The sequence below is a fragment of the Peromyscus californicus genome, unplaced genomic scaffold (genome assembly GCF_007827085.1).
Source record: "Peromyscus californicus insignis strain IS unplaced genomic scaffold, ASM782708v3 Scaffold_21__1_contigs__length_65335640, whole genome shotgun sequence".
Lineage (NCBI taxonomy): Eukaryota > Metazoa > Chordata > Mammalia > Rodentia > Cricetidae > Peromyscus > Peromyscus californicus.
The window spans coordinates 20,554,760-20,582,157 of NW_026294514.1; the positions used below are offsets into that span (position 1 = coordinate 20,554,760).

At 39.4% G+C, this 27,398-nt stretch overlaps 1 protein-coding gene across 1 annotated transcript in view; it reads left to right on the plus strand.

Moving 5' to 3' along the window:
• Cps1 (carbamoyl-phosphate synthase 1) overlaps positions 1 to 23,921 on the plus strand; it is a 114,064-nt gene extending 90,143 nt beyond the window's left edge. The window contains exons 29-38 of the mRNA XM_052749247.1: positions 881 to 958; positions 3,535 to 3,642; positions 5,442 to 5,531; positions 6,902 to 7,072; positions 9,563 to 9,637; positions 12,183 to 12,281; positions 19,622 to 19,681; positions 20,676 to 20,788; positions 22,068 to 22,197; positions 22,955 to 23,921. Coding sequence (XP_052605207.1) covers positions 881 to 958; positions 3,535 to 3,642; positions 5,442 to 5,531; positions 6,902 to 7,072; positions 9,563 to 9,637; positions 12,183 to 12,281; positions 19,622 to 19,681; positions 20,676 to 20,788; positions 22,068 to 22,197; positions 22,955 to 23,053 — 1,023 coding nt within the window. The 3' untranslated portion in view covers positions 23,054 to 23,921. The remainder of the gene's footprint in view (positions 1 to 880; positions 959 to 3,534; positions 3,643 to 5,441; positions 5,532 to 6,901; positions 7,073 to 9,562; positions 9,638 to 12,182; positions 12,282 to 19,621; positions 19,682 to 20,675; positions 20,789 to 22,067; positions 22,198 to 22,954) is intronic.
• The last annotated feature ends 3,477 nt before the right edge of the window (positions 23,922 to 27,398 follow it).

Here is a 27,398-nt window from a genome sequence, read left to right on the forward strand (position 1 = left end):
GGAGACAGGTAAATGCAACAAGTGGTCCAGAATGCAGAATCCCAGAGCATAGGGGAGGAGACACATAGATTGGCAAGGTTGTCGGGCATCCTCTTCATTGAGTGGGGAGGAAGCAGTGACAATCTGGGTATGGAGGGGCACCTCAGCATTGTCCTGGGGCAACGGGGTACAGGAAGCAATTCAAGATTGAAAAGCAGTCCAGAATACTGCCCAAAGAAGCACGTGCTAAGAAGGAGATTTGATTTGATATCCAGTTGCCATAGTCACACTCTAAAAGCAGGATGAGACTTTGCAACTTCATACAAAGGATTTCATCTTCACACTGAATACAAACCAACTAACAAAACTGAACGTTATTACTCTCTTTTAAGCTTATTCGCATTTCTTAAACATTTAATTCACATTTTGACTAGGAAGTTGTAGCGTTGTAGAAACAAATAAGGACAGAAAGAATCTAACCCAATAATAACCTACAGGTACATAATAAGTAGATGTGTACTGATGATTCTCAAAGAAGGGAAAGACGACGCTACATTTGTCTCATCCTCTTGTCTCAAACTGACTCAGAAACCGATATATCGGATTTCAGGATTCATTTTCAGTTTGTTGAGCCCTCAGAGTTGTAGAAAAACATTTGCTCCAACTGTAAGCAGAACATGACCTCGTTCTTAGAAAACAGACTGGCTAATGAGCTTCTGTTGTATGTTTGGCCTTAAGTTTTCTGCAAGTACTGCCTTGTTATTTACTCAAGCTACACAGTTACCTGATATAATGCATGGAATTTATACTCAAGGTTTTGCTTCTGTTATTTATTTATTTATTTATTTATTTATTTATTTATTTATTTATTTGTTGTTGTTGTTGTTGTTGTTGTTGGCAGGAGCATCCAGTGGTGTTGACTAAGTTTGTTGAGGGGGCCCGGGAAGTGGAGATGGATGCCGTTGGCAAAGAAGGACGGGTATGTACCCTCTCTCACTTTTCCTGTCTTTGTCTTTTCATCTTGAAACATTCACAGGTTAGAATTCTAAAAGTCATATATTTGAACATAGTGGGGAAGCTGTTCAATCAAAACCACCACCACCACACAACCTCATCCCCACCACCCACCTCCCTAATAACAACAACAAAAACCAACCCTAAAACCCAACTCTTGAAGTCCCTGAAGACTGAGTGGAAGTGTCATGGGTATCTCCTTCCTCAAATTTCAAACTGTTAGCTTTTCTCTTTGATGATATTCAGTATCAATTATCATCCCACACTTATCATTCTTTTTGAATAGATCTTTCATTCTCATTTTCTTTTGTCTGTGGATTTCCTTTTATGTTTCAATGAGTGTAATAAAAATACCCAAATACTTTGCTTTCTAAAATTTCTAATTGAATCTCTGATTTTCTTCTCTTATTTCCCACTCTTCCCCCCCTTTCATTGGATTAATAAGGGCAACCAAACAGAATTGTGTAGGCTGAACAATAACATAAAATTAGCTTACCATATCACATCTGGAATGGCTGCAACACTGAATGCCTCTGTCTTCAAGAAAGGGAACTGGAAGAGGGTTTCACTTCAATTTGCTGGTTGTCTTAATAAAGCAGTTGTGATTTATCTTGAATTGTGGTACTTTATGTTTTAGAGAGGGCATGTCATTTTATTTGCCTCAAGGATAAAGTAAAAAATTGGCCTTCATCTTCTGTTTTGCAAATAATTCAAAACACTGCCAAATATATCAAATCGTTTTTTTCCCTAGCAGATTAGCAGTCCAGAGTAGAGTTTTCTTATTTTCTCTTAAACTCATAATAGTTTCTGCTAACCATAGAATCTCATAATCCTGATTTGAAGCACTCAGAGATAATATTTCCAGTTTCCTGTCTGCAAGGACAGAATTTTTTGCTGAAACATCTTCAGAGGGTGTTCATCTGATTTTTTAAACTCATTGTTGACAAAGAGCACAGATTCATTTAAGATTACATATGGTTTTTGCCTTCATTTTTATTCAGATCCTAGGACCTGGAAGATGCTAGGCAAGTGCTCTGCCACCAAGCCACACCCTCAGAACTGTTAACTTATATGTTGGAGTCTTTTTGTTTGAGGAAGAATATCTCACATATCATCCATCTTGAGATAATCTTTTCTTTCCTAGAACTCTCAGTCCTAATCTCCTGTTTTAGTAGATTTCTCTTTCTTTCCACCTTTAATATTTGAAGCTAGAGATAGAAAGCAGGTATATGATTGTACATCTATGGAAGTGGAGGATGGGGACTGTCCTGGAAACAGGAAACAGGAGTACTTGTTCGTATACTGTGCTCCCAATGGAGCCCATGCTATCTCATTGGCTTGGTTTTGCTCTGGGGTCTGGGATGTGTACTAGGTTTTTCCCTGCAATACATTGTACATTGTGCCATAATTTGTCTTTTGGAAATATTTCAGGTTACTCACACAACTTTAACATTTATTCTTTGAAATGGACATATCACTCAGATTTATCATAATGCTCCTCAGTTCAGTCAGATGATTGCTCCTGTTTCCTAGATAATTCTCCCCTCTCTCTTTCAAACATGTGCATCTATGCATTCACACACCCATACTAACACACATATCCTCTCACACATAGACTTATACACACAAAAATGCACACACGTTTGAGCTCATTCATATGTATTCTTTGTTTTACAAGGCTTCTGTGAAGATAAGCACAATTGTTAGTTCCCTTTCATTAGAAACCAATGCCACACAGCCTTGTCTAGGTCCCAGAGTTCAAAAGTGACATCAGAAGAATGGAAACTCAATGTCACTCTTATTTAAGCCATTTATAAATGAGATTAGTAAATAAATCTATGTGCTTTACAACAGTCTTATATAGCCATGGAATTATTCTCCTCACACTAAGCCTCATAAGTTCCTGAGCAATACATCCTATTAACATATAGACTAAAGTGATTGAGGTAGTAGGCCTCAGAATCTGACAGTCAAGTGTTCGAGTTTCTATCAATCTCACTATGACACAAACTTGGTCATTCATCCTTTACATTCCCTTTGCTTCCTTATTATAGAGAAGGACAAGAATATTTTCTTGTCTCTCAAACTTCACTTTAAAGATCTCTGCATCAAATCTTCAATCTTTCTCCCTAATCCACCAAAATTCGTGGGTGTGTGATGTGTGATGGATGATGGCATTCACCTCACATTCACCTCTCTTGTCTTCTTTTCCAATGTCTAAAAGATCAATCTGATTCCACTGTAGTTTACTATCCCATCTCACTAGTCAGTATGAGCTGACTTAGTCTTCTTCTCTTGACACCCTTGGTAATCAGTGGAAGAGAAAAAAACAGCCTCTTTGTCCCTCTCTGTTCCCTGTAGAGGCTACTTATTACCTTACACTGATGCTCAGACAGTGGAGCAGTTCTTTCTGTGGGAGTTTAGCAGAGTAATTCACTAATGGTTCCAGAACTGGTTAAGCATCAAAGAGGGTATGTGATGGAGTGGTGCCTGGAAATGGGTGCCTAACAATTTTTTTTTAAAAAAATCTTCTTTTGACAGGTCATCTCCCATGCCATCTCCGAACATGTTGAAGATGCAGGTGTCCACTCAGGGGATGCCACACTGATGCTGCCTACACAAACCATCAGCCAAGGAGCCATTGAAAAGGTCATCCTTTATACATGGAAGCAGAAAGGAAATGGCAAAAGATGAAGACTACCACCATAGCGATAGAGAATTCCTTAGATTTTAAAAACACTAGGTAGTGATGTAAGGCATACTCCAGCTTAAATTTGACAAGGAGCATCCTTGCCCTTAATCAGCTGAGTGTCTTAGAGATGTTCTCTTTCACTGTGGTTAGAGCCTGATTGGTTATGTGCTCAGTTCAACTTTTTAGTGTACTGCTAGACCATCCAGGTGAGATACCTGCTAAAATACTGGCCTCCACTCTAAGTTTCTGATGCCATGATTCTGGAAACCTCTCTGAACCTTTAATTTGAGCAAATCTCCTAGAGTTACTAGTACCACGAGTCTGGGGACCAGATGGAGAGACTGGATGCCATGGGTGATTCTGACAGCCGAGAGCCACTTATTAAGAGCCCCAAGAAGTGATGCTTTTGAGCAGCGTAGAGGCGGGTGTGCAGTAGCCACTTGGCAACCTCTGGAACCCAAGCTTTCACTCTTCACTCTGAGTCCCACTCCACGCCAGAACTTGGCGCTATTTCTCTTGATCACTCTTTGAGAGCAGTTCCCGTACAGAGCTGTACAGTATGACTGCCTCAGCACCACCCCATGTGCGTGACAAGGTGTCCATGTAGAGTCTGCTGTCTTAAGTCACTCTTGGCAGCTTAAGGGAGGTCAAGTTGACTTGGCCTTTAAAGGAAGCTTTTCCTGCTCTCCTGCCATAAGAATCTGTGCTGGCCTGTGCGTTTGCTTTGGGTGTACTCTGAAGATTTTTGCTCTAGGTTATGGAGGCAATAGAATGCTTACAATAGCAATGGCACAGAAGTTTAACAAGTTCCTAGATTATAAAACATGACTCATTTTCTCATGTCAGGGTAAACAAACACAAACCCCAGATTTTCTTAAGTCTTTCAGAATGGACATGCCAAAGACCAGTGGTTCTCAGTTTGTGGGTTGTGACCCTCTTGGAGGTCAAATGACCATTTCACAGGGGTCACCTAAGGCCATAAGAAAACACAGATATTTACATTATAATTCCTAACGGTAGCAAAATTACAGTTAAGAAGTAGCAACGAAAATATTTTTACGGTTGGGGGTCACCACAATATGAGGAACTGTATTAAAGGGTCAGAGCATTAGGAGAGTTGAGAACCATGGCCATAGACCATGCTTCCTTTCATACCCAGTTAAGTTGTTGACCCACTCCTGTACCTGTGATGAGTGGGGAGTTCTTGCTTCCTGTCATCATTGCCCCTCTTGACATGGGAACCTGTTTCTTGCTGGGTATAGGGGTTCCAACCTGTGACAGACAGATATACAAGGCTTCCCTGCAGGCAAGCACTATTTCTTTCTGACCATAATATCTACCCTTGTAGAGTTTAGGGTAACAGAAAACCAACATAAAATAAATATCCCTGGCTGCTTTGAAGAGCCATGTGTTTGGGGAGCCTGCCCTTCTCTTCAAGTAGGTCCTTACACTGATGTATGGTTTGAACTACAAGTTTCCGGTGATAGAGGAAGAAGACAGGAAAGAATTCATTTAGCCTTCAGTGTAAGAACAGAGTACGTAATTGTTAGAGATAGTGCTTTATGGATGACAGATTCTCTTGTAAAATTATCTGTTTCTTGATGCTTAGTATTACCCATTATTGCTATTGACTAGCATTGTTAATAGAGATACAGATTTCTACAAAGAGAAATTAAGGCCCTCTAGATAGAATTCTGCATCTCTTTAAACCACCACTATGCTCTTTGTCACAGTGACTTTGTCCTTTTTGCTCTAGGTGAAGGATGCAACCCGAAAGATTGCGAAGGCTTTTGCCATCTCCGGACCTTTCAATGTCCAGTTCCTTGTCAAAGGAAATGATGTCTTGGTAAGGAATACTAAATGACCTTGGAGGACTTTGCCATCTTGTATGGTTATGTTGGGTCATGTTGGCTTGTGCCTCACCCTGGTAATCTCTGTGACCTGGCAGCTACTTCTGTCTGAGACGGATGTTGCATAGTGTGTAATGTCTCTCCTGTTTGAAGGCAAGGGCTCTCAGTGGCACTGATATGTCACTCACAGCTTTATGAAGTACTTCATGAACTGAAAGATCACCATATTCCATTCACAGTGAAGTACAGATGAATGTGTGCGTATCTTACAGTGAACAGCATGCACATTTATAAGTTCCTTCCTTGAAGTTTGACTTGCTTCTTACTTAGAGAACCAAGTTGTTTCACAATCATCTTGAAAGACAAAATATAATTTAGATCAATTAGATTGTTTTTACTTACTATTTTATTCAAACTATTAGTAACCAAAATCTGTTCACTATTAATGATGGAGTCAAGTGGTGATTACAATGATGTATGAGGCATATTTTCCACCTGCAGATACTCTCACTTAATGAGGACTGGGAGGAAGATGAACTCAGATAACTAGAAGTGTATTCATAGCTTTAGTAGTTACTGGATGGTGTGCAAATGTCTTTGGAGTTGAGCAGGAAGATCATACTTGCCAGGGTGCACACACACACATGTATAAACATATACACATATGTATACACATATACATACACATATGTATGAGTATATTTACCCACACACATATATATATATATTTATATATATTGAAGACATATTTGATAAAATAGTAAAAGGCTTCAAGAAAAATTTTATATTGTGAATGAGAGTTTACAGAATGGCTGGGATTTTGGTAGGGTGAAGGTAGAGAGGGTATTACACATAGTTATAAAATCATCTACAACAGGGAATAACTAGTACATTTGGGGAGATATGAATTAATTATCTTTATGTTTAGAGACAGTATTTCTTTTCTGAGTGAGGACTGGAAACGAATCTTGGAAAGTAGAACTTGGGCCAGTAAATTGGCATCAGATAAGAGAGATATGCATTGAAGCAGGAAGACAGAAGGTTTCCACCAGCCAGGTTTTAATATGAAGCCACCATGATTCCAGTGGGGACTTTCAGTTAGGGGCGTGATGTTATCCAAACTCGCATTAACTGAAATGTATCAGAAATGTGCAGGGATTGAACTGGGGAAATGGGATGGAAAAGAGTCAAAGTTCAAAGATAATGTCCTCAAAGAAGCCAGTTAGTCAAAAATCTAAGCAGCCGAGATAAAGGGATGGGATTAGGGAATAAACTAATAACAGAAGGAAACCAAGGGACAAAATGAACATGAGGATTGTTGTTACTGGCATTCATCATCTCGCCCCTTTTGGACTTATCTTTCTAGGTGATTGAGTGCAACCTGAGAGCATCTCGATCCTTCCCCTTTGTTTCCAAGACTCTTGGGGTGGACTTCATTGATGTGGCTACAAAGGTGATGATTGGAGAGAACATTGATGAGCAGCGTCTTCCCACCCTGGAGCAGCCCATCATCCCTGCAGACTATGTTGCCATTAAGGTAACATTTTACAATATGTGTCATTTTATGAGCAGAGTTGAAATGAAAGGAAACCTTTGCCACAAAATTTCTGGGACTTAACAGACCTGCTGGACTGATGATCATCTTCCTTTTAGAACATGCTGAGGTTGTGTGGCAGGCAACCTCATGTGAGCTGTTTGCATTTGCAGAAACGTTGACAACCATCAAGGATAACATGACCTCAACATCAGCTAGCCAAGTGAATTGTAACCCACGTTTCCGCAGCTGACACACGGTGCTGGTTTAGTTAGAAAATTAAAATTCTGGGCAATCTTGTTCAGGACAAAGCTGAACTGGGAAAAGTCTCTAGGAATTCACGAGTCTCATAAAAGTGGTTACCCTGAGGGGGTGGTTAAATTCTTACCACCCTAGCTGCTTTTGCTTAGTGTGTATTTTCTTCAGTGGCACAGATTTTCCATTTGAAAAATTAAAATAATAGTTTGTAGTGGAGCTATGAGGGTGATAGAATTGAAATTATATTTTAATAGTACCTTAATCATAGAACCACTATAGTCCTCTAGCTGCCTCAGTATACAGTGTACTCAATATTATGACCATGAACCACTTTGATGGACAGACATGACCATTCACGAAGTATACAAATACATTTGAATTTCTTAGATGAAGCACCGACAGTGACGTTAATTTATATTGTGCAATACAGTTATGTAACACTGACATAGTTTGGATGTCTGTAAAACAGTGGTTCTCAACCTATGGGTTACAATCCCTTTGTGAGTGGAGTTACTCTTTCACAGCGGTTGCATATCAGATATCCCACATATCAGATATTCACGTTACAATTCACTACAGTGGCAAATTACAGTTATGAAGAAGCAACGAAAATAATTTTATGGTTGGGGGTCATCACAGCATGAGGAACTGTATTAAAGGGTCCCAGCGTTAGGTTGAGAACCACTGCTTTAAAATGATTCTGTTTTTATATGTACTGGTGGCTCCAACCATAAATCTGCTTCTGCGAGATTCCAACTCCTGACTTTAGTTGTAGGTGCTTAAGTAGTACCTAGGAATCAAAAATGTAAAGTCAATAACTTAGGATTCCTTAGATTGCATAGTGTGTTGAGACAGAATCTTATTTTTTTCATTTTTAATTTTTTTAATGGCTGCAGATATATAACACACATTGTATCAGAAGGCAGTAGTCAACAAAAATGTTTCAACTGTAGACACTACTACTACTACTTATTATTATTATTATTATTATTATTATTATTGTTGTTGTTGTTGTTGTTAATTCTTCCCTCATACAATATATCCCAGCCACAGACCCCTTGCCCCCACATCTCCCAGTTCCCCCATACTTGTCCCCAGATCCACGGCTCCTCTGTTTTCCTTCACTAAACAGCAGGCTTCCCAGTGACAGCAAAAGAACATGGCATAACCAGATGCAATAAGACGAGACACAAACCCTCATATCAAGGCTGGACAAGGCAACCCAGCAGTAGATATTTTAAATTCTTTTATTAATAAACATAAGAAATGTATTTATTTTTACAAATTGATATATATATATATATATATCAATGGATTATAATTCTGACTAAATGTAACATCTCAAAATTCACTGAATTTTACATCTTCTCTTCATAATTGCCACTATATATGATATGAATAATAATTTTTTTCAAGGTACCTATTTGTTGTCAATTTGAGAAGACCTAGTGTGGCTGATGGGAAACAGCAGACAGCAGAACAGGAAAGCTAGATGACAGGAGCACATGATAACATCATTAACACGACCCAGTAAAGTGACCGCGAGCTCTTTTTCCCATAACTTAGAAGTGCCAGTATCAGTGGAAGGGCCGTCTAGACCAGATGAATAGGCATATGTAAGAAAGAAGAACTTGGTCCTTATGAGTCACGCTGATAAAATAATTGAAAAAGGAAGCACTGCAGTGTTCCTGCTGGTATGAAAAAAGACAGGAAAAATGTTTCCAAGCAGAATGTTTTCCAAAGCTTTTAAGAGGTGTCAACAACACTTTAATGTCTCAGAAGTCAGCTTACAGACAGCCATGTCTGGCAAGGTGGCTTGCTGCAAGTTCAAATGAACAGAACAAGAAGAGGAATGTTCCAAAAGCCTATCAAGGGGAAAATGTGTTTGAACTCTGTGTTTGGAAGACTAATGCCCAGTAGATGTTGTTTGAAATAACTCCAATAAGAATATGTGCAGGCCAGATTAGAAGTACTGGTCTAGACTGGTCACATGGGATCGATCTATTTACAGAAATCATTTGTGATTACTTAACTTTTGGGCCAGGAGTACAACATATTCTTGGAACAGAATTTGAAAGCTATTTTTCAAGTCAGAGTTTTGGGCCAGAGAGAATTTATTTTTTTCTGTTCACCACGGCCTAATGAACCCTGTGGGAGGTGATTCACCAAGTGTGCTTACCTCTCTTCTCTTTTTATCCTTTATCTCACGTTTTCCCTCCCTATTACATCTGACAGGCTCCAATGTTTTCCTGGCCCAGACTGAGGGATGCTGATCCTATTCTGAGATGTGAGATGGCTTCCACTGGAGAGGTAAGTAGTTAACGATACATGAATACTTTGGTTAAATTTACTCGGAAGTCTGTGGTTCTATGATCTGAATATGGTCTTGTACATAAAGTAGTAAGTAGGTAGAGAAACTCATACTTCACAAGCTTTTCCTTTCCCAGGGGATCTCAAAGGTTTAGGAAGTTTGAATTAAAGAAAAATCTTCTACCTCTTTTTGTAGCACATTACCCACTGTGAACAAAAACAGTCATATATTTCTGAAGACATTTGAGTATGTCCTGTGTCAATCTTTTTAAGGCTCTTACATACTCCAGTAAAAACAGTTCATTCCCTGCTTTGCTATGATTGAAACAGATCTGCCCATCTTTACTAGAAATATGTAGAATGACAGCATTAAAAAGGTCATGGATAAGAACAGTGGAAACCACAAATATGTAAGAAATCCCAAGCCCACTTCTGAGGCAGCTTGAACCTCTTGAGGCTGATCTGAAAACGATAAAGGGACTGGCCACTGGATGTCCCTCTTCTCTTGTGTTGGAATTGTGTCAAGGGAAGGTTTCTTTAAGAATGCGAAATGTGTTTTCTCATAGAGAGCTGTCAGATTCTAGAAAGTTCTCTACATGTCAGTGTCAGGACATTTTATGAATCACCTAGCCCTTGACAGACGTACTCGCTACAACCTTCAGATCCTCATCAGTGCACACTGGAGAGGCAACATCAGACTGTAAGGCATCATTGTCTCTCTTGGTACTAAGGAAAAATCTACGGAGGAGAATATTTAATTGCAGCGAATATGTGGAGTTTTATATGGTTGCTTGGTTACAAGCGTGAGCTCTGATGAGAAGCCAACAGAGACCGGGATGCAGGCGGCGAGGAACAAACGACTGTGGTGTTGGAGTTGCACTTGTAGAAAGTGGCTCTTGACCCTTCTGCTGCTTCTTTTGATTTAGTTGGAAAACAAGCCTCACTGTGAACGATGGGAGCTATATTATTCCCAGCTAAAGGATGCTGTCTTCAGGCTCATCCCCATTCCAGGATTCCGTTTTCAGCTGGCCAAGAGCCGTGAATCAGGGGGAGGCCTCTTTCTCTTAAACTGCTTCTCCAGCGTGGCAAGTTGTTTTCAGAGGCTAGTCCTCTCTGTTTCACACAGCGATAATATGAACAACTTAGAAGTTGCTCCTATTTGTTGTCTCCTTTTCTAAACTATAAAAAGGAAGAGTTCTTCTAATATTAAAGTCACATTTCCAAGTGTCATCAAGTATGATGTTTTAAATTCTGTTTCACAACTGAAATTAGAATAATAAATCCAGTTTAGAAATCTCAACTACGCTTCAAAGAGACTTTTACAGTGTTTAAGTGGCTTGTTGTAGGGCTTGTATAAGCACCTAGCTTCTTACCTAATTCAGGGGCATTTTGTTTTACATCAGTCAAGTGAGGATGTCATCCTCATATTTACAGAACTATTTATTTGATTGGTTATTTTTTGTATTGTTTTGTTTTTAATGGCCAGGCGGAAAATTGTTGGGACCTCTTTTGGGTACCTGCATTTCTGATCGGACTGCAGGGTTCCTTTCAGTGGAAGTGAGACTCATTAACTTCCATTGACATTGCTCAAGTTGATTGGCCAGTATTTGACTGATTAAAATGTTCATCTGTGGAGTGAAAAGCAGGCATGTACTCGTGGTCAGCTGAAGGTTACACTCATGAGAACTTTCCTTGCCCAGCTAGAGAGAGTCATTTGCTTAAAGAATGAATTCACCCGTCAGCATTATTTACTATAATGGTGACTCTGAACGTGTGCCAGATGATGATGTGCAGAATTGACTTCCATCGTGTTAAAATACACCACTTGTCCTCTAGTTATGGTGGCTGTTTGACTTGTAATTACAGTGTTCAGCAGTTACTCTAGAGGAAATCTCCATAGACCCTACCAATTTGTGTTAGCTTGGCATCTCTCTTCCCCTCCCCCCTTTTTTATACATGGCTTGGGTTTCCAGGATGAGTTGCAGAATATTTTGGTTCAGTTTCTAAAAATGATATAAGGGAATAAACTCTTTTGAGATTTTCACATACCAATTGGCATCTCTCTTAAGGTGGCTGAGATGATTTAAAACCAGTGGGCCAGCAGTTTGTCAATTTTTTATCACTCTCCACCCTGAATTCATGCACTACTGCATGGTACACATGATGTATACAGTGATTTAAACATGAACTCATATTAATATTTGGAAATTCACCACATTACACACCAGAAGCTGTGATTTGTATCCAAATAACTTGCAGTACAATCCAGTATGTTGTACTACTGAGTGTTGTTGAGCAGAGAAGAAATTGCTTATTCATTCATTATGCTTAATTAAAAACATAAGACACATCTGTCCTGGCCAGCCATTTAATCCTTGGATTCAGATTGCTTGGTCTTTGGGAAATATTGATAAAATCTAGGGAAAGAGTTTATCAGTACATTGTTCTCCATTTTTTTCCTTTCTCCCCCATTTTTTTTTTGTGTAAGTGTATTTGACTATTCTTCCCTTCCTTGATTTTATATTTTTCATTTAATCCTTAACAGGTGGCGTGCTTTGGTGAGGGTATTCACACAGCCTTCCTAAAGGCAATGCTGTCTACAGGGTTTAAGATACCACAGAAAGGCATTCTGATTGGAATCCAGGTGAGTGGCATGTGGCTGTGTGCACATTCTCAGGTAGCACACTGTTAGTGGCCAGGATGTCAACTGTGGTGTAGAAGAGAGGGGGCTTGGTTGCATGTCTTGGAAAATGGTAATTTATGAGAATGGCCACTGTACATTCTATTTGCTCCCTTAGTCTTCTCCTGCTGCAGCAGCAAACACAAAAGTAAAAGAAGAAATACAAAGAAAAGTCTCTGTTGAGGGACTATTTGTTTTTAAAGGGACTATTTTAGAAAAACCATGCTCTCTATTCCTTGGTTAGACCTTTTCTATAATTTTTTCTCATTTTTTATTTAAAATTTTCTACAATGTACGTCAATGGAGCATATCATTTACCCCTTCTCCTTCCAGATCCATCCCTCCTTTTCTACCCACCTAACTTGATGTCCCGTATCTTTTTGAATCCACTGTTTGTGCTGTCCACATACTCATAGATGTGTGGCCTTCACTTGATACTGGTCAACCCAACCCAACTGCATTCTTCCAGCAAGTTGGCACTCTTTCCCAGCTAATAGTTACCATTAATTTTTTTAGGTAGGGTTGGGACTTCATGCCTATTTCGTTTCTTCATGTTGGGATTTTGTCTGGCTTGAGCTTGTACAAGCCTTGTGCATCCTTTTAATGTATATAGACTAAAGTAAAATGAGATGACTATAAATCAGTATTACCACAATAAAAAGAGCATGATTGGTTTACTGTTGCAAGTCAAGTGTAAATAAATCTTAGGGTAAAATTTTGGACATAAAATGTCTTTAACTCCTTGAAATAATTATTGTAACAGTGCATTCATGTTCTGTTTCTAATTTCCTGAAAAATAATTGTATATGCTTCTCAAATGGTCATTCATTTTGACTTGAGATTAGCGATTCTTATATCCTTTATAAACAATGAGTGGTCATATATAGCGCCCCCCTCCCCACTGTGACTTTAATAAGCTCAAACCCTGCATGTCTTCACAAAAATCAATAAAAACATAATTAGAAGAGAATCAGGTATTCTCAAGCCAGTGGGTGATTATTATAAATGCTGCCTCATTAGGGTGTCTCAATATTAGCAAATTAGGCTCCAGAGACCGGACAGGTAGTCACTTTGAAGAAGTTTCTGGAAAGCGTAACTTGAGGTTTTGCTTTATGAAGGTGGCAGAAGGGCGATGGTAAGGATTTAGAGCAAAGGCTAACAAGATGGCTTGCTACATGAGGCTTAATGGCAGTTTAGAGACAAATCACATCATATGAGTGACTCATCACGTTACAAATGGGTACTAAGTATTATTAAGTCCCAACCAGGAGAATATTGGCCCATCTTCCAGTGACGGCTTAAAGTTTAATGTGAGACCTGGGGACATTCAGAGGAGACCATGCCCTTAGCCCTCATCTTCACAACTAATCAAAACACTGCTAACATTTTCAAATAGCAGTTTAAGAAGTCAGTGATGTATAAAATTGTGGCTTGTTTGGTTCCAGTGCTGCAGGGAAATGTACCACAAAATTAATTTGTTCCTATGAAATATTTGTGGGATTTGGGCATCAGTGAACAGAATTTTGCTTTGTAGGAAAAAAGGAGACCTTATGGATTGGGGAACAATATTTTCAAAGCAATGAGATTTTATTAGTTAAAATTCTACCTTTGAATGCATTATTTTTAAAACAATCTTTCAGCAGTTACATGAGTTGTTGAAAAAATATATTCTGTGTATATATGAGTGACAATCATTAGTGATTTAAAAATATTTTTTAATACAATGTTAAATGTAGTTTAAAATTATTTAATAAAGTTTTAGTTACTGACATATCTACAACTCAGGAAAATTGATCAGTAGAACTGTAAGCCTCTAGAAACAGAAGGAATATAATTTATGACTTATTTTATATAAGGCAAAGAACACCTGCCATTCCCAACATTTAAGGTTTATATTCTCTCTCCATTCCATTCATTCTAATTTTAAAAAGTGCTTAGTCTGATAACTTATGCTGAAGTTATGACAGGGTAGAATAGGTAGAGAGTCAATAGCTTTAAGTCTTCGAGGCTTTACCTCAGCTAGAAAAGGATCCATTCTAAACTCAGCTTTCACCCAGATTCACAGCAGCATGTTTTCAGTCATCTTTTTACCCAGCATTCTCAGTAGTCTGGATGCAGTCACCTTTTTACCCAGAATTCACAGCAGCATGTTTTCAGTCATCTTTTAACCCAGCATTCTCAGCAGCATGGATGACGTCATCGTTTTACCCAGCATTCACAGCAGTGTGGATGATGTCACCTTTTTACCCAGCATTCACAGCAGCGTGGATGATGTCATCTTTTTACCCAGCATTCACAGCAGCATAGATAAAGTCATCTTTTTACCCAGCATTCTCGTAGTCTGGATGAAGCCATCTTTTTACCCAGCATTCACAGCAGCGTGGATGATGTCATCTTTTTTACCCAGAATTCACAGCAGCATAAAGTCATCTTTTTACCCAGCATTCACAGCAGCATAGATAAAGTCATCTTTTTACCCAGAATTCACAGCAGCATAGATAAAGTCATCTTTTTACCCAGCATTCACAGCAGCATTCTCAGTAGTCTGGATGATGTCATCTTTTTACCCAGCATTCACAGCAGAGTGGTTGCAGTTATCTTTTTGTGCAGCATTCATAGCAGCATGGATGCCGTCATCTTTTCACCCAGTATTCTCAGTAGTCTGAATGAAGTCATCTTTTTACCCATCATTCTCAGCAGAGTGGATGCAGTCATCTTTTTACCCAGCATTCACAGCAGCATGGATGCAGTCACCTTTTTACCCAGAATTCACAGCAGCGTGGATGCAGTCATCATTTTACCCAGCATTCACAGCAGCGTGGATGACATCAACTGTGTTTCTGTATTGCAGTACACACTTTGAGAAAGTACTGGGTCAGAAGGATTCATCATAACTCCTTTAAATATATAATCAGAATTGAAAGGGACTTAACAGAGGTCTAATATATAAATATATAAATATATATAAATTATATATATATATATATATATATATATATATATATATATATATATATATATATAAATGAAGGCCAGCGCTAGAAAGTATGTATGAAAACATCTATCTGGTTGGGGGAGTTATTTAATCAAGTTATGAGAGAGGAGTTCACATTTGTATCTTACGGTGGTCATCTACATCGTAGGATGCTGCCATAGGCTTTCTAGAACCCCGAGAGCCACATCATTACCGTGAATTTCCTTTATAATTCCTTCCTGGAGCAATGGAGAGGAGGTTCAATATCCACCCTATTTGTAGTGACAGTCTTCTTCTCCCTTCTCCACATTCCCTGAGTTAAGTACATGCTGTGAGTAGAAAGATTTAATGAAGACACTTAGACTCATTCATCTGGCACAACAGGTTCCAAGAGAAAACTGAGGGAACAGAAAGACACGGAGTAGAGGGCAAGGTGACTCTGAGGTGGAAAACTTCTTCACTTAGTGCCACAGGCTGAAAATAAGCATTTATTACCGGCAGCTTTTTTTTTTTTTTTTTTTTTTTTTTTTGGTTTTTCGAGACAGGGTTTCTCTGTGTAGCTTTGCGCCTTTTCCTGGAACTCACTTGGTAGCCCAGGCTGGCCTCGAACTCACAGAGATCCGCCTGGCTCTGCCTCCCGAGTGCTGGGATTAAAGGCGTACGCCACCACCGCCCGGCTTTTTTTTTAATATGTAGAAAGTTTGTGTGTGTTCACATGCCCATGCTTGCCTGTATGTGGTTTTCTTGCTAAACCTGTGTTTTTCATCTCCATTGTAATCCTTTACTCTTTGTGCACTTCTTATGTCAGATTCCAGAGCCAAATCACTCAGGGAGTTTGAAATATTTGTACCATCAATCTTGTGTACCTAGGACTTAGGAGAAAGGAAGAGCCAGGATGCAGATTTTAACAAAGCACCTTTGTTAGCTTAATTGCCACGTGCACTGCGTCTTTACCAAGAAGCCTTCCACAGTCTAGGACGTTTGTAATGTAAGAAGCATAATATGGGTTTATGAGGCAACAGAATCACCCTTGATTTCCCTGCCGTCGTTCCAGCCACCTTTCATCCTGTCAGGATGTATTTTTAGTTGCTATGAGAAGGCAATCTGCTTTGTTTTGAGGTTTTCTAGAACACCCTTTAACAATGAGTGATTTACTCTCGAGGAGATGGAGAGCACTCTCTGTGTTTCCCCCTCTGATTGGGCTATTCAGTGAGGCTGCTGAAGTGGCAGCCACCAGCCTGACATCTGGCCTTCAGCATTGCTCAGAAACACAAAGCAAGCGTTTATTTGAAGAGACGACTCCAAGTGACATGAATAACCTTTTATCTTCAAAGGGGCATCATTAGGAACAACCACACAGTTGTCAATCCAGGCGACCCTGGATCATCCACAGACATCACTTAGTGTTAACTTGGCTTTCTCTTCTGCAGCCGGAAGTTGGCTTAGTGTGAAAATGATCACTGAAGGAAATAGATATTTATTCCACTTTTAAAAGAACTTTTTCCCCCCTTATAAACATTTCCCAGAGCATAAACTAACTTGTACTTTTCACCTCTACTACTAAGGAATGGATTCTTACACAGGTCTTTTCAATCGGCTTTTAAATCTGAGGTTACTCAGATGCGAGCTGACAGCGGTAATTTCTTTTTGTAGAGAGGCTGTTTTATGTGTCACAAGTGTTCAATACATGTTTGATAGAAGTTTATAATGTGTCTATGGAAGCCAACACCCCACACCAGAAGGCAGCGTGGTTCCCTAGCTGGGAATTGCCAATACTGTCATGTTGGATATTTATCTTTTCCACTTGGGGGACAGCAGTGAAACAGCTCCATAATAAGGTTCTGCCTGGTATCTCCAGGTCTTAGAGGACTCACTGACTTATTTTATTTTAAAATGGCAAAGAAAAAAAATTGCATTATGGTACTCCTCCCTCAACATTTTTCTTTGTGACTTTGGTCAAGGTTAATACATCTTGACCTCAAATTGCAAAACGCGTGAAGGATAGCTCTTCCAGCCTCATTCATTTCCATTTCTAAACTGAGTGTCCATCAGAATGACCTGGGGCTTTGAAAACTATGTATGACTGGGATACCCATCTGAGGCAATCCATCTGGGTGGAGCCTAAAGTTTCCTACTTTTAGTAAGTTCAGACGATGCTGATGCTATTGCTTTGGGACATCTGGGAACACCTTACTTGTGGTAGTTCATTATCACTATGTCCTCAGTGACTTCTTGCTAAAGTGATGTTTAAGAGATTGAGAGTCATTAGTTAAGTGCGTGACTAATGCACCAATTATCCAGGCATTAACTGAGACCTCTCATGTCATTTAGTACAAACCTAAGTCTGTTCTGTGTTTATCAGAAAGTCCAAATGTAATGTTTCATATACGGGGGATTTAACAAAATGCAGAGATTCATTTTGCATATTTCATGCATGTTTCTTATCAAGGAACCTTCAGCTATGAGGCAAACATAATGGGTCATCTCATTTGGCCCCTTGCTTCCTAAGCAGCATCACACTTGAGCATATTAGTGTCCTATTCTGCCTGGTGTATATGTTAAGACATTGCTGCATACTGCTTTAAATTGTCCTAATGTCAGTGAGTAATAATTATTCTGTTTTCTCTATTATAGTTTATATTTTATTTAGAGTCATAAACTGATTCTATCTAAACTCATTTATTCCTATTTAGTCCTGAGTGGAAATAGAAGGCTACTACCCTGGGGAGCTTACAATTCATGTTATAGCAGGCTGTCTTGAATAACCCCTATGCCTGCCTTGGCTCAGATTCATCCCATTGCATTTATCTTTTCTATTTGCCAGTGTTTTCCTCTCATAAAACTGCAGTTCTAGGATTGAGAGGGCCAGAATCTAAAAAAGAGTTTATATTTGAACACAGTTTTTGGAGTCATTGCTTAGGATTTAGATCTGTTCTCAGAGAACCTTTGCATGTAAATATTAGGAAACTTTATAGGGGCCAGGCGTTATAAAAATTGTACAAGGATCTGGATATGTTTTTGATCACAATTCTTGGGGACAAGAAACAGGATCATATCCATGTTTTTTTCAAACATTACCAGTGTAATTTCCAAATCAATCACAGGACATTTATAGAAACAACCACATTATATCATCAGTTGAACAAAACCTTTTAGAGGAAAGTCCAGCAAAATGATCTCATTTAGAGGAGAACAGATATGCTTTTAAACATATATGATTTTAAATGGCTTAGGGACTAAGACATTCATGATAATAAGGTCAAAGGGAGAATTTAATCTTTGGGCAGATCACTCATCTTTGTTGTGTGTCTTACTCAACATTGCCTTGAAAACACAAAGCTCTTAAACACAGGGAATATTTAGAAGTGGTGAACCCCTGGTGACAATGGGCAGGGATCCAGGGAAATCAGGTCCAGCTGGGATCCTAGGAAGTATACAACAACAGACTGATAGAAACTGTCTGAAAAAGGAGCGAGGACATTAAAAAAAACTGTATGGAAATGGGTGTAAATAGTGAGAAAGATGGTCTGGATTATAATAAATGGTAGAATAACCCAGGATTCAATACTGGGTTACAGGGACAGGAATCTAGTGTCTGGGAAGCTGGAAAAAAACCCAGCACCTGTCTTAATGATACTAATCAATATTTCTTGAGAACTGTTATTAGCCCAGAAACTGCTGATCTGGAGTAGTAACCCTCTGTAGTGATTGCAAATAAATTAACCTACTGGACAATCACAATGACCCAATACCACAAGTATCATTACCACTGCACTGAAGGGGTGAAGAGACTACCTCAGAGAAAAACTAAACCACCTGGGGAAGCACAAACTAGTGAGCTGTGAAGCCTCAAGAGGCAGGAGCATTATCATCTCTCGTTTAGAAGTGAAGAAGTGAGGCCAAGGGTATTAAGTTTTCTGAGCATACACTTCTCGTGAATGATAAAGCTAGGATTTGAAAAGAAATTTAATACTCTAGGGATTCTTAGCAAATGACCTTCTAGGACCGTGAGTGAGTTATTAAAGGTAGTGCAAAATTAGAACTGGCCAACGAGAGCAGGTTGTTTGGAATAGCAAAACAGTCAGGTCCCAACAAGGTTGACTTGATGTTCTGATCTCAGCCTTAGTGTCTCCCTAACCAGGCAAAGAAACCATGCATACAAAGAAACAGTGTGGATCTAAGCAATGGGCTCAATGTGAATGAAAGGTCTTAGAGATGGGTAGAAGGCAGAAAACAAGATAACAAATGGAATTTCATTCATATTGGAGAATGCGTCTAAAACAGAGACAATGTGTATCTAGAAAGTGAATTCTTTTATGTTCTTTTCCAGCAATCATTCCGTCCAAGATTCCTTGGTGTGGCTGAGCAGTTACACAATGAAGGATTCAAGGTATACTCTCTCAGTTCTTCTTCTGTTTTTTTTTTTTTAAAGCAGCTTTCTTTCAGCATTGAAATTTGTCCATGAAACAAATACTGCACAAACAGGAAGCCTGCCTTTTTAATTTGGAAGGCTTAACTAACTTGATCATTTCAAAACTTCCACAGAGGATTATTGGTAGTTAATGATTGTTGGGGGAGGAGAATGTCCTTTACTTCAGTATTATAGCTGCTGGTAAGCTGTCCTGTCTATAGTAAATACCTTCCATTCACCCTGCAGCAAAGAAGCTCTAAATTCAGTGGGTCACACACAGAAGAAGACATGAGAATAATTTGTTGAGAAGAAGGACTCTGGTGGGAGAGAGGAGGATCAGAGAGATAAATGGGGGTGAAAACAGTGAAAACTGGTTATATAAACACTTGAACCTGTCAAACCATAGAAGTTAAAAACCAAGCTTTACATAGAATAAAATAATTAGGAAGACTAGGTTTAACAAAGTAACTACAAACTCAATAGTAGTTAGCTTAAAATCTTGGCAACTATAGTTGTAGCATAATTAGGACGCTCTCCAGTGTATTTCTGTCTCTTTTCCTCTTCTTGATTCTGTATGAGGTCATAGTTTCCAGCTGTTACAGTTACAGGCAAAGTGTCTTTGTAGCAAATTGCTCTGCAGCCAGTCTAGTTCAGTAAAAAACAAAGTTACTCCCACAGCTCACATTGGGCCTGTGGCCATGGACTTTGTTGACCTCATAAAAATGATTTCTAGGCTATGACTAATTCTTTTACAAAAGCGTTACAGCAGAGGCTCTGAAGTGTTTCCTCACTGAAAAGATTTAAAAACATTTGAGGTACCTCTGCCCTAGATTCTGAGTTCGAGTGGCTACCCTCGGCACCATGCCTCTTCCATGTTCCTTCCTCTTCCTTCTGTTGTAAGTGATTCCTATGTCTCTTCATTAACGAAGGCTTCTCCTTTATATTTTAACTGGGTTTTCTACTCTAAATGCAGCTGTTTGCCACAGAAGCCACGTCAGACTGGCTCAACGCCAACAATGTTCCTGCCACCCCTGTGGCATGGCCATCTCAGGAAGGACAGAATCCCAGCCTCTCTTCCATCAGAAAGTAAGAACTGAATAGTCTCTTTTCTGAATTGGGGGGAAAAAAAACAAAACTAAAAGAAAAGCAGAAGATAAATGGTGGGAGCTAGTACAGTATGAAGCTCGTACCTCATTTGCTTTCAAATCTTTTCCAAAGTTTGGTTAACAAATTTACAAATGAACACACTTATGGGTGATAGTGTCACTCTTATAAAAAGTGAATTACCACATGTGTGCACCTGTCCATATGTTCGAAAACACCTCTCAGATATTTCTGTTAAAAGTGCTTGACAGATAGAATAAAACTGTGAAGAATTTAGTGCAGTGCTTCCTGTATAATGTCATCTATGTATACAAACAAAGTACATGTATGCATATATACTCGATTAATCATCTACATTTCATTGAGGATGTGCATCATTGGGCCCGTCAATTTATTGAGCATTTGCTGCATAGAGAAAACCAGAGTAAGCATTTTGATAATGTTTTTAACTAAATGGTTCTTTCTTAGGCCATCACCACCTGATTTTGTAAGATCCGCTCTGTGAGACTTCAGGAACTGCAGGGTGTCTGTTGGTACAAAGCTACATGGGATGAATGCACAGTGGATCTTTCTCAGTTACTCTTGAATGTTCTAGTTTACACATTAGCCACAACATACCAAATCCCATGCAGTATGCTATTTATTAAAAGTTGTTCAGAAATCATGAAATGAAGGGAAGAATGTCATCCTATACAGACCTTAGAAATGTTCCACTGATGCTATGAGCACCTTGCTTAAGAGTTTTATAAAATGGAAACCAGATCTAATTCATGCTTTTGGCATTTGAAGGTCTCTTAGGGTATGTTCAGTCCGTCTAACAACAGAATGTGACACAGGTTAATTCACAACCAGGTGGTCTAATGCTCTCTTCTGCCAGGCAGTGGGGAACAAGCAGAGATAGATGCAGTGTGAGCGGAGAAGCCTGGAGGGGCTTCAACACTGGAAGGATCACTTCTCTGTAAAAGCAAAGTGACTATCTATCAAATTGTCCATTCTTGCTATGTTGGGTGGTATCTTCAAGAGAAAACAATGTTTTGCATCCTGTTAGACTTTTACCAGAGTTCTTCCAAAACACAATAAAAAATTATAATTCCCCAGTGAATGCAACTTGAACACCAACTTAGAAGTAGAAAAGAGCAGGCAGCAGGTGGCTCAGTAATAGCGTTGGTTTAAAAGGCAGAGAGGAATTTGTGTTAGTCATTTTGAAACTAGTTATAAAATAGACGTTGTCAACTGTAAGTTTTCATATATTTCTTTTTAGATTGATTAGAGATGGAAGCATTGACCTCGTGATTAACCTCCCCAACAACAACACCAAATTTGTCCATGATAATTACGTGATTCGCAGGACAGCAGTAGACAGTGGGATTGCTCTCCTCACTAATTTCCAGGTATGTTTTTTCCTTTCAATATGAGCCATGTGTAGGTTTTATTTCTGGGTCTCCCTTCATGTGTGTTAATCACTCTCTGTATCTCTTCCTCCCTTCCTCCCCTCCTCTCTGTCTTTCTCTCTCACTCGCTTTTTTGTGGAGCATTCAGAACAGAGAGGAATTTTTAATAGAATCTAAAACAATAGGGTTAATACGGTAGATGGTGGCCTACTTGAAGAGTTGGAGATTAAACAATTGATGCAATCAAAAGCCAGGAACAGGACTGTTTCTTTTGTGACCCATTCAATCATCCTGTGAGTACAAAGATACAGTATAGAATGGAGCGAAGATTGGGAGTGCTGTCTCCTCGTCTCCAAGTGAAAGCCACTGCATGAAAGCAATAGTTTATTGATCAAAGGTGCAGATGTAACACACATGCTGGACCACATCACAAAAAAAGACTGTGTGAAGCACATTCAATCTCATTTGGCTATGAGCCACCAGTCAGCACAGAAGGAGCTGTATATCTGACATTCACTAATGATCTGTGTGTCCTATTTTTTTCCCCTAAGTTAGTTTGAATCCTTATTGGGGGGTGGGGTAAGTTTATTCATGGTGAGTCTGAGACAGGGGGAAAGTCCCTGAGAAAAAAAATCGCATCTTTCATTCCATCCCCCTTTGAAAATCGGGAGCAGATCCTTGGGTTTTTACTTCTGATCTGTTCTCCATTCTCTTTCATCTCTTGTAGGCTGCTCACATTCTTGACATTCCCTTCCAGGTGACCAAACTTTTTGCTGAAGCTGTGCAGAAGTCTCGCACTGTGGACTCCAAGAGTCTGTTCCACTACAGGCAGTACAGTGCTGGAAAGGCAGCCTAGAGCAGTAAATTCATCCTTGTATCGGCACGGGCCACCCCGCTCCAAAGGACCGTCCCCAGCCTATCCCCAGAAATGGATGCTGTTGCCAAACTTTATTTTGGGTTCCTCTGTCTTGATAGTCTGTATCTTTGACCATTACATTGTTGCCAGTCACTGTTTTAAAGCCACCAAGTCCTCTCTAGTCACTTGTTCTTCACAAGGAATTCAACCATTCATGCCTTGTTTTTTTTGTGGACTTACTTTTAACATTTCATGGTGCTGATCAATAGTGATCAAAGCAGAAAAAGCTGTTGCCCTATCTCCTGAACTGTATACCCTAAACATACTCTTGTTTTTTAAAGCAATGTCTGCCACACCCAGAGTCCACCAACAGGGCAGGTTACCATGAAAATTTGCTAAAGCGAAATTTGGATTTAATTTATGAATGGCATCATGTTTGTGTAGTGTTTCTTTTTTGACAATGATTCTCACTTATTTAGCCAATCTAGGAATATCGTTTCTTCTCCCCATGATACACAATGTGAGATTGGATTTCTTTGATGGATACTTGCTTAGAGATTTGGAGGATGTCAGCAGTTGGCAGAGAACACAAAGGGGGTTATATTTTTTGATAGTCTTGCTGGATTTCAATACAAGCAAAGTGAAATGTCCAGAGTTATGACATTCACCCTCTGGTCAAATTTTGGAACACTTTAGAAGTCTCTATTCCTTTTGTATGATGGATTCTGGGGATCAGCTGAGTCTTACCCTGCATTCTGTATTCCACACATATTAAACATGGGACCCCCATTCCTTTATGTACAAGATTTCTTTTCTTTCAGGGTAGCCTTTGTTGCTTTTAAGTGTTTTGGTTATTACAGTACTTTAATTGTGGACTTTTAAATAAAATACTATTAAGTGAAATTCAGTTGAATTATTTTTACTTAAAAAATAAAATATAATACGATAAAACAAAGTGATCACATTGAAGTTGAACAAGGCAAACCAAGGGAAGGAAAAGAGCCCCGAATGAAGGCACAAGAATCAGAGACACACTCATTTAGACATTTGGGAGTCCAATGAAAACACTAAGCTGAAAGCCATAATATATGCAGAGGACCTGGTACAGACCCACGTAGGCCCTGTACTTGCTGCTTCAGTCTCTGTGAGTTCGTATAAGCCTTACGCAGTTCATTAGGGGGTCTTGTTCTGGTGTCCTCTATCCCCTCTAGCTCTTACACCCTTTCCCCCGCCTCTTCCGTGGGGTTCCCTGAGCTCTGAGGGGAGGGATTTGATGGAGACATCCTATTTAGAGCTGTGTATTCCAATGCCTCCCTCCATCCCCCCCCCTTCTGTGTATGTGTGTGTAAAGTCTGGCTGTAATTCTCTATATTGGTTCCCATTTGCTATAGGAAGAAACTTCTCTAATGAAGGCTGAGCAAGCAACTGATCTATGAGTATAGCAGAATATAATTAGGAGTCATTTTATTTTTATTTTTATTTTATTTTGTTTTTTTTTACCAGTAGTATTTGTCTTAACCCTAGGTCTCTGGGCTATTTAGTTTCTGGTTCTTGGTCACACAAGCAGTGTTGAATCTGGGTCCCATCTCATGGAGTGGGCCCCAATTCAAATCAGACATTGGTTGGTTACTCCAACAAGCTCTGTGCCACCATTGCACTAGTGTATTTTCCAGGCAGGACAGCATTGCAGATCACAGGGTTTGTGGTTGGGTTGGTCTCTCTCTCTCTCTCTCTCTCTCTCTCTCTCTCTCTCTCTCTCTCTCTCTCTCTCTTCTTTTTTGTAGCCTGCATAGTTGTTTCCCTTATGAAGGACACTAGAACACAGGGATGTAGGTTCTATGCAGGTACCAACTCAACCTCTCCATGTTCAATAAGTTGTGTGGGTGTTGGCTTCAGCAGTGGAGGCTTGCCTTCAGTTTGTGGAGAGTAAAGCATTGTCTTGGCAAAAGCTTGGGTTGTTTGGGAATTTCCATGAAACCCATGTGGCCAACAACTCATTTGAATGTACCCTACTTCTGGTACTGGAAGCTTCATTTTGTGACAAGAACTGGCCAGCTGGGACTCTGTCTCTCCCATTATTTGGAGACTTCATTAGGATTTCCTTCACCTATTTTAGGAAGCTTCCATTGCACTAGGTATCTATACCACCCTTCAAATGCCCCTTAATTACAGCTGTTTCTCTCCACATTCCCTCTCCCTCCCCTACTTACCCTCCCAATCTACAACCCATCACCAGTCCACCCATAAAATTTGTTCTATTTCCCCATTCCAGGGAGATCCTAGTGCCTTCCTCTACACCTAATCTTTCTGAGTCTTCATATTGTGGCTTGGTTATAATTTACTTAGAGACTAATAGCTACATATAAGGGAATACATGCTATATTTATCTTTATGGGTCTGTATAACCTTAGAATGATTTTTTTATAGCTCTGTCTATTTTCCCTCAAATTTTATAATGACATTTTTGTAGCTGTAGTTTTTTCTGTGTCCCACCTGGTCCACAGCCACTCAGACCCAAGTAAACACACAGAGGCTTATATTAGTTAAAATTGCTCAGCCATTAGCTCAGGCTTACTACTAACTAGCTTTTACACTTAAACTCGGTCCATCCTGAGAACAGGCCTAGTGGTATCCTGAAGCAGTCATATCCCAAGCAGCTCCCTTAGTTCAGTAAAAGAAGGCCTTTGTCAAACTATGCCGGCTGGGCTTTTCTAGTTCTGCTTACCAAACTTCTAAAGTTGGGATTTTCCAATAAATGGTAATTCTAGAAAACTTCAGTTCTAGTTTGTTTATGCTAGATCCACTCATCACAAAATATAGTGAATTATTAACAGAACTGAGGTATGGCTTTAATGCTACAGGTTTGTTTGTGGCTTCCTTAAACAGGACACAACCAGATATTCTAAGCTTTGACACTTGCAGATTTTACACATCTAGTGTCCAATGTATAGAGCTCAACTTTGTAGGTGTAAAATGTAACAGAAGCTCAGATCATTATGAACTATGTGATAATCTCCCCATCACCTCCCTGACTTCAGATGACTAAGGTGATTTCCTGTTCATGATCTGCTGAACAGAAAACACTTCAGATTTATCAAAGAAGCAGACAAGGAAAATTCTGGGAAGAGGGAGGCTGAGTCAGGAGATGCCAGCCTGCTGTCCAGGGAGCAGTATGTAATGGCACACAGGTAAATCCACGGAACATGTGGCAATGTATAGATGAACAGAAATGGGCTGAGTTCAAGTGTAAGAGCTGGTCAATAGTTAGCCTGAGCTAATGGCTGAGCAGTTTTAATTAATATAAGCCTCTGTGTGTATGGTGATATTTTATTTGTATTAAAATGTTATTTGTAGGTTAATAAATAAAGTTGCCTGGGGGTCAGAGCTATTAGCAAGCCATAGGAAAGCAGGGCAGTGGTGGTATACTCTTGTTATCTCAGCACTTGGTAGGCAGAGCTGGGTAAGTCTCTATGTGTTCAGGGATACAGCCATTATTGGATACACATGCCTTTAATCAATACCAATCATGGAAAACCTGGAGGCCTATACAGACAGGCCGTGAGGAGGCAGTCATGTGGTTGGGTTAACAACCAATGAGAAGGCAGAACAGGAACTCTATATAAAGACTTTAACACAGGGGTAGCTCTGGTTCGGAGAGGTAGGACCACCGCAGGAGGAAGGGTAAGGTTTTAGCTCTTAGCTCTGACCTCTTGGCTTTCTTCTTTGCATTGGTTCTGTGTTTCTTATTTAATAAGAAGGTTGGTTACATCTACATGTGTGTTTACTTGGGTCTGAGTGGCTGTTGACTGGGTGGGACACAGAAAAAACTTCAGCCACACATTTTTTTAACAGCTAGGTAATGCTCCATTGTGTAAATGCACCACATTTTCTTTATCCATTCTTTTGTTGAGGACAGAATTTTAGGTTGTTTCAAATTTCTGGCTATTGTGAATATAGTTGACATAAACATGGTTGAGTAAATGTCCTTATCATAGAATGAAACATCCTTTGGGTAAATGCCCATGAGTAATATAGCTGGATTTTGAGGTAGCTCTATTTCTGTCTTTCTGAAGAACTGACACATTGATTTCCATAATGGCTGTACAAGTTTGTATTCCCAACAACAATGGAAGGGTATTTCCCTTATTCCACATCTTTACTAGCATTAGCTGTCACCTGTGTTATTGATTTTAGCCATTCTGACAGGTGTAAGATGAAGTCTCAAAGTAATTTTGATTTGCATTTGCCTGATGGTTAAAGATGTTGAACATCTCTTTAAGTGTTTCTCAGCCATCTTGGTTTCTTCTACTGAGAATTCTCTATTTGAATATGTACTCATTTATAA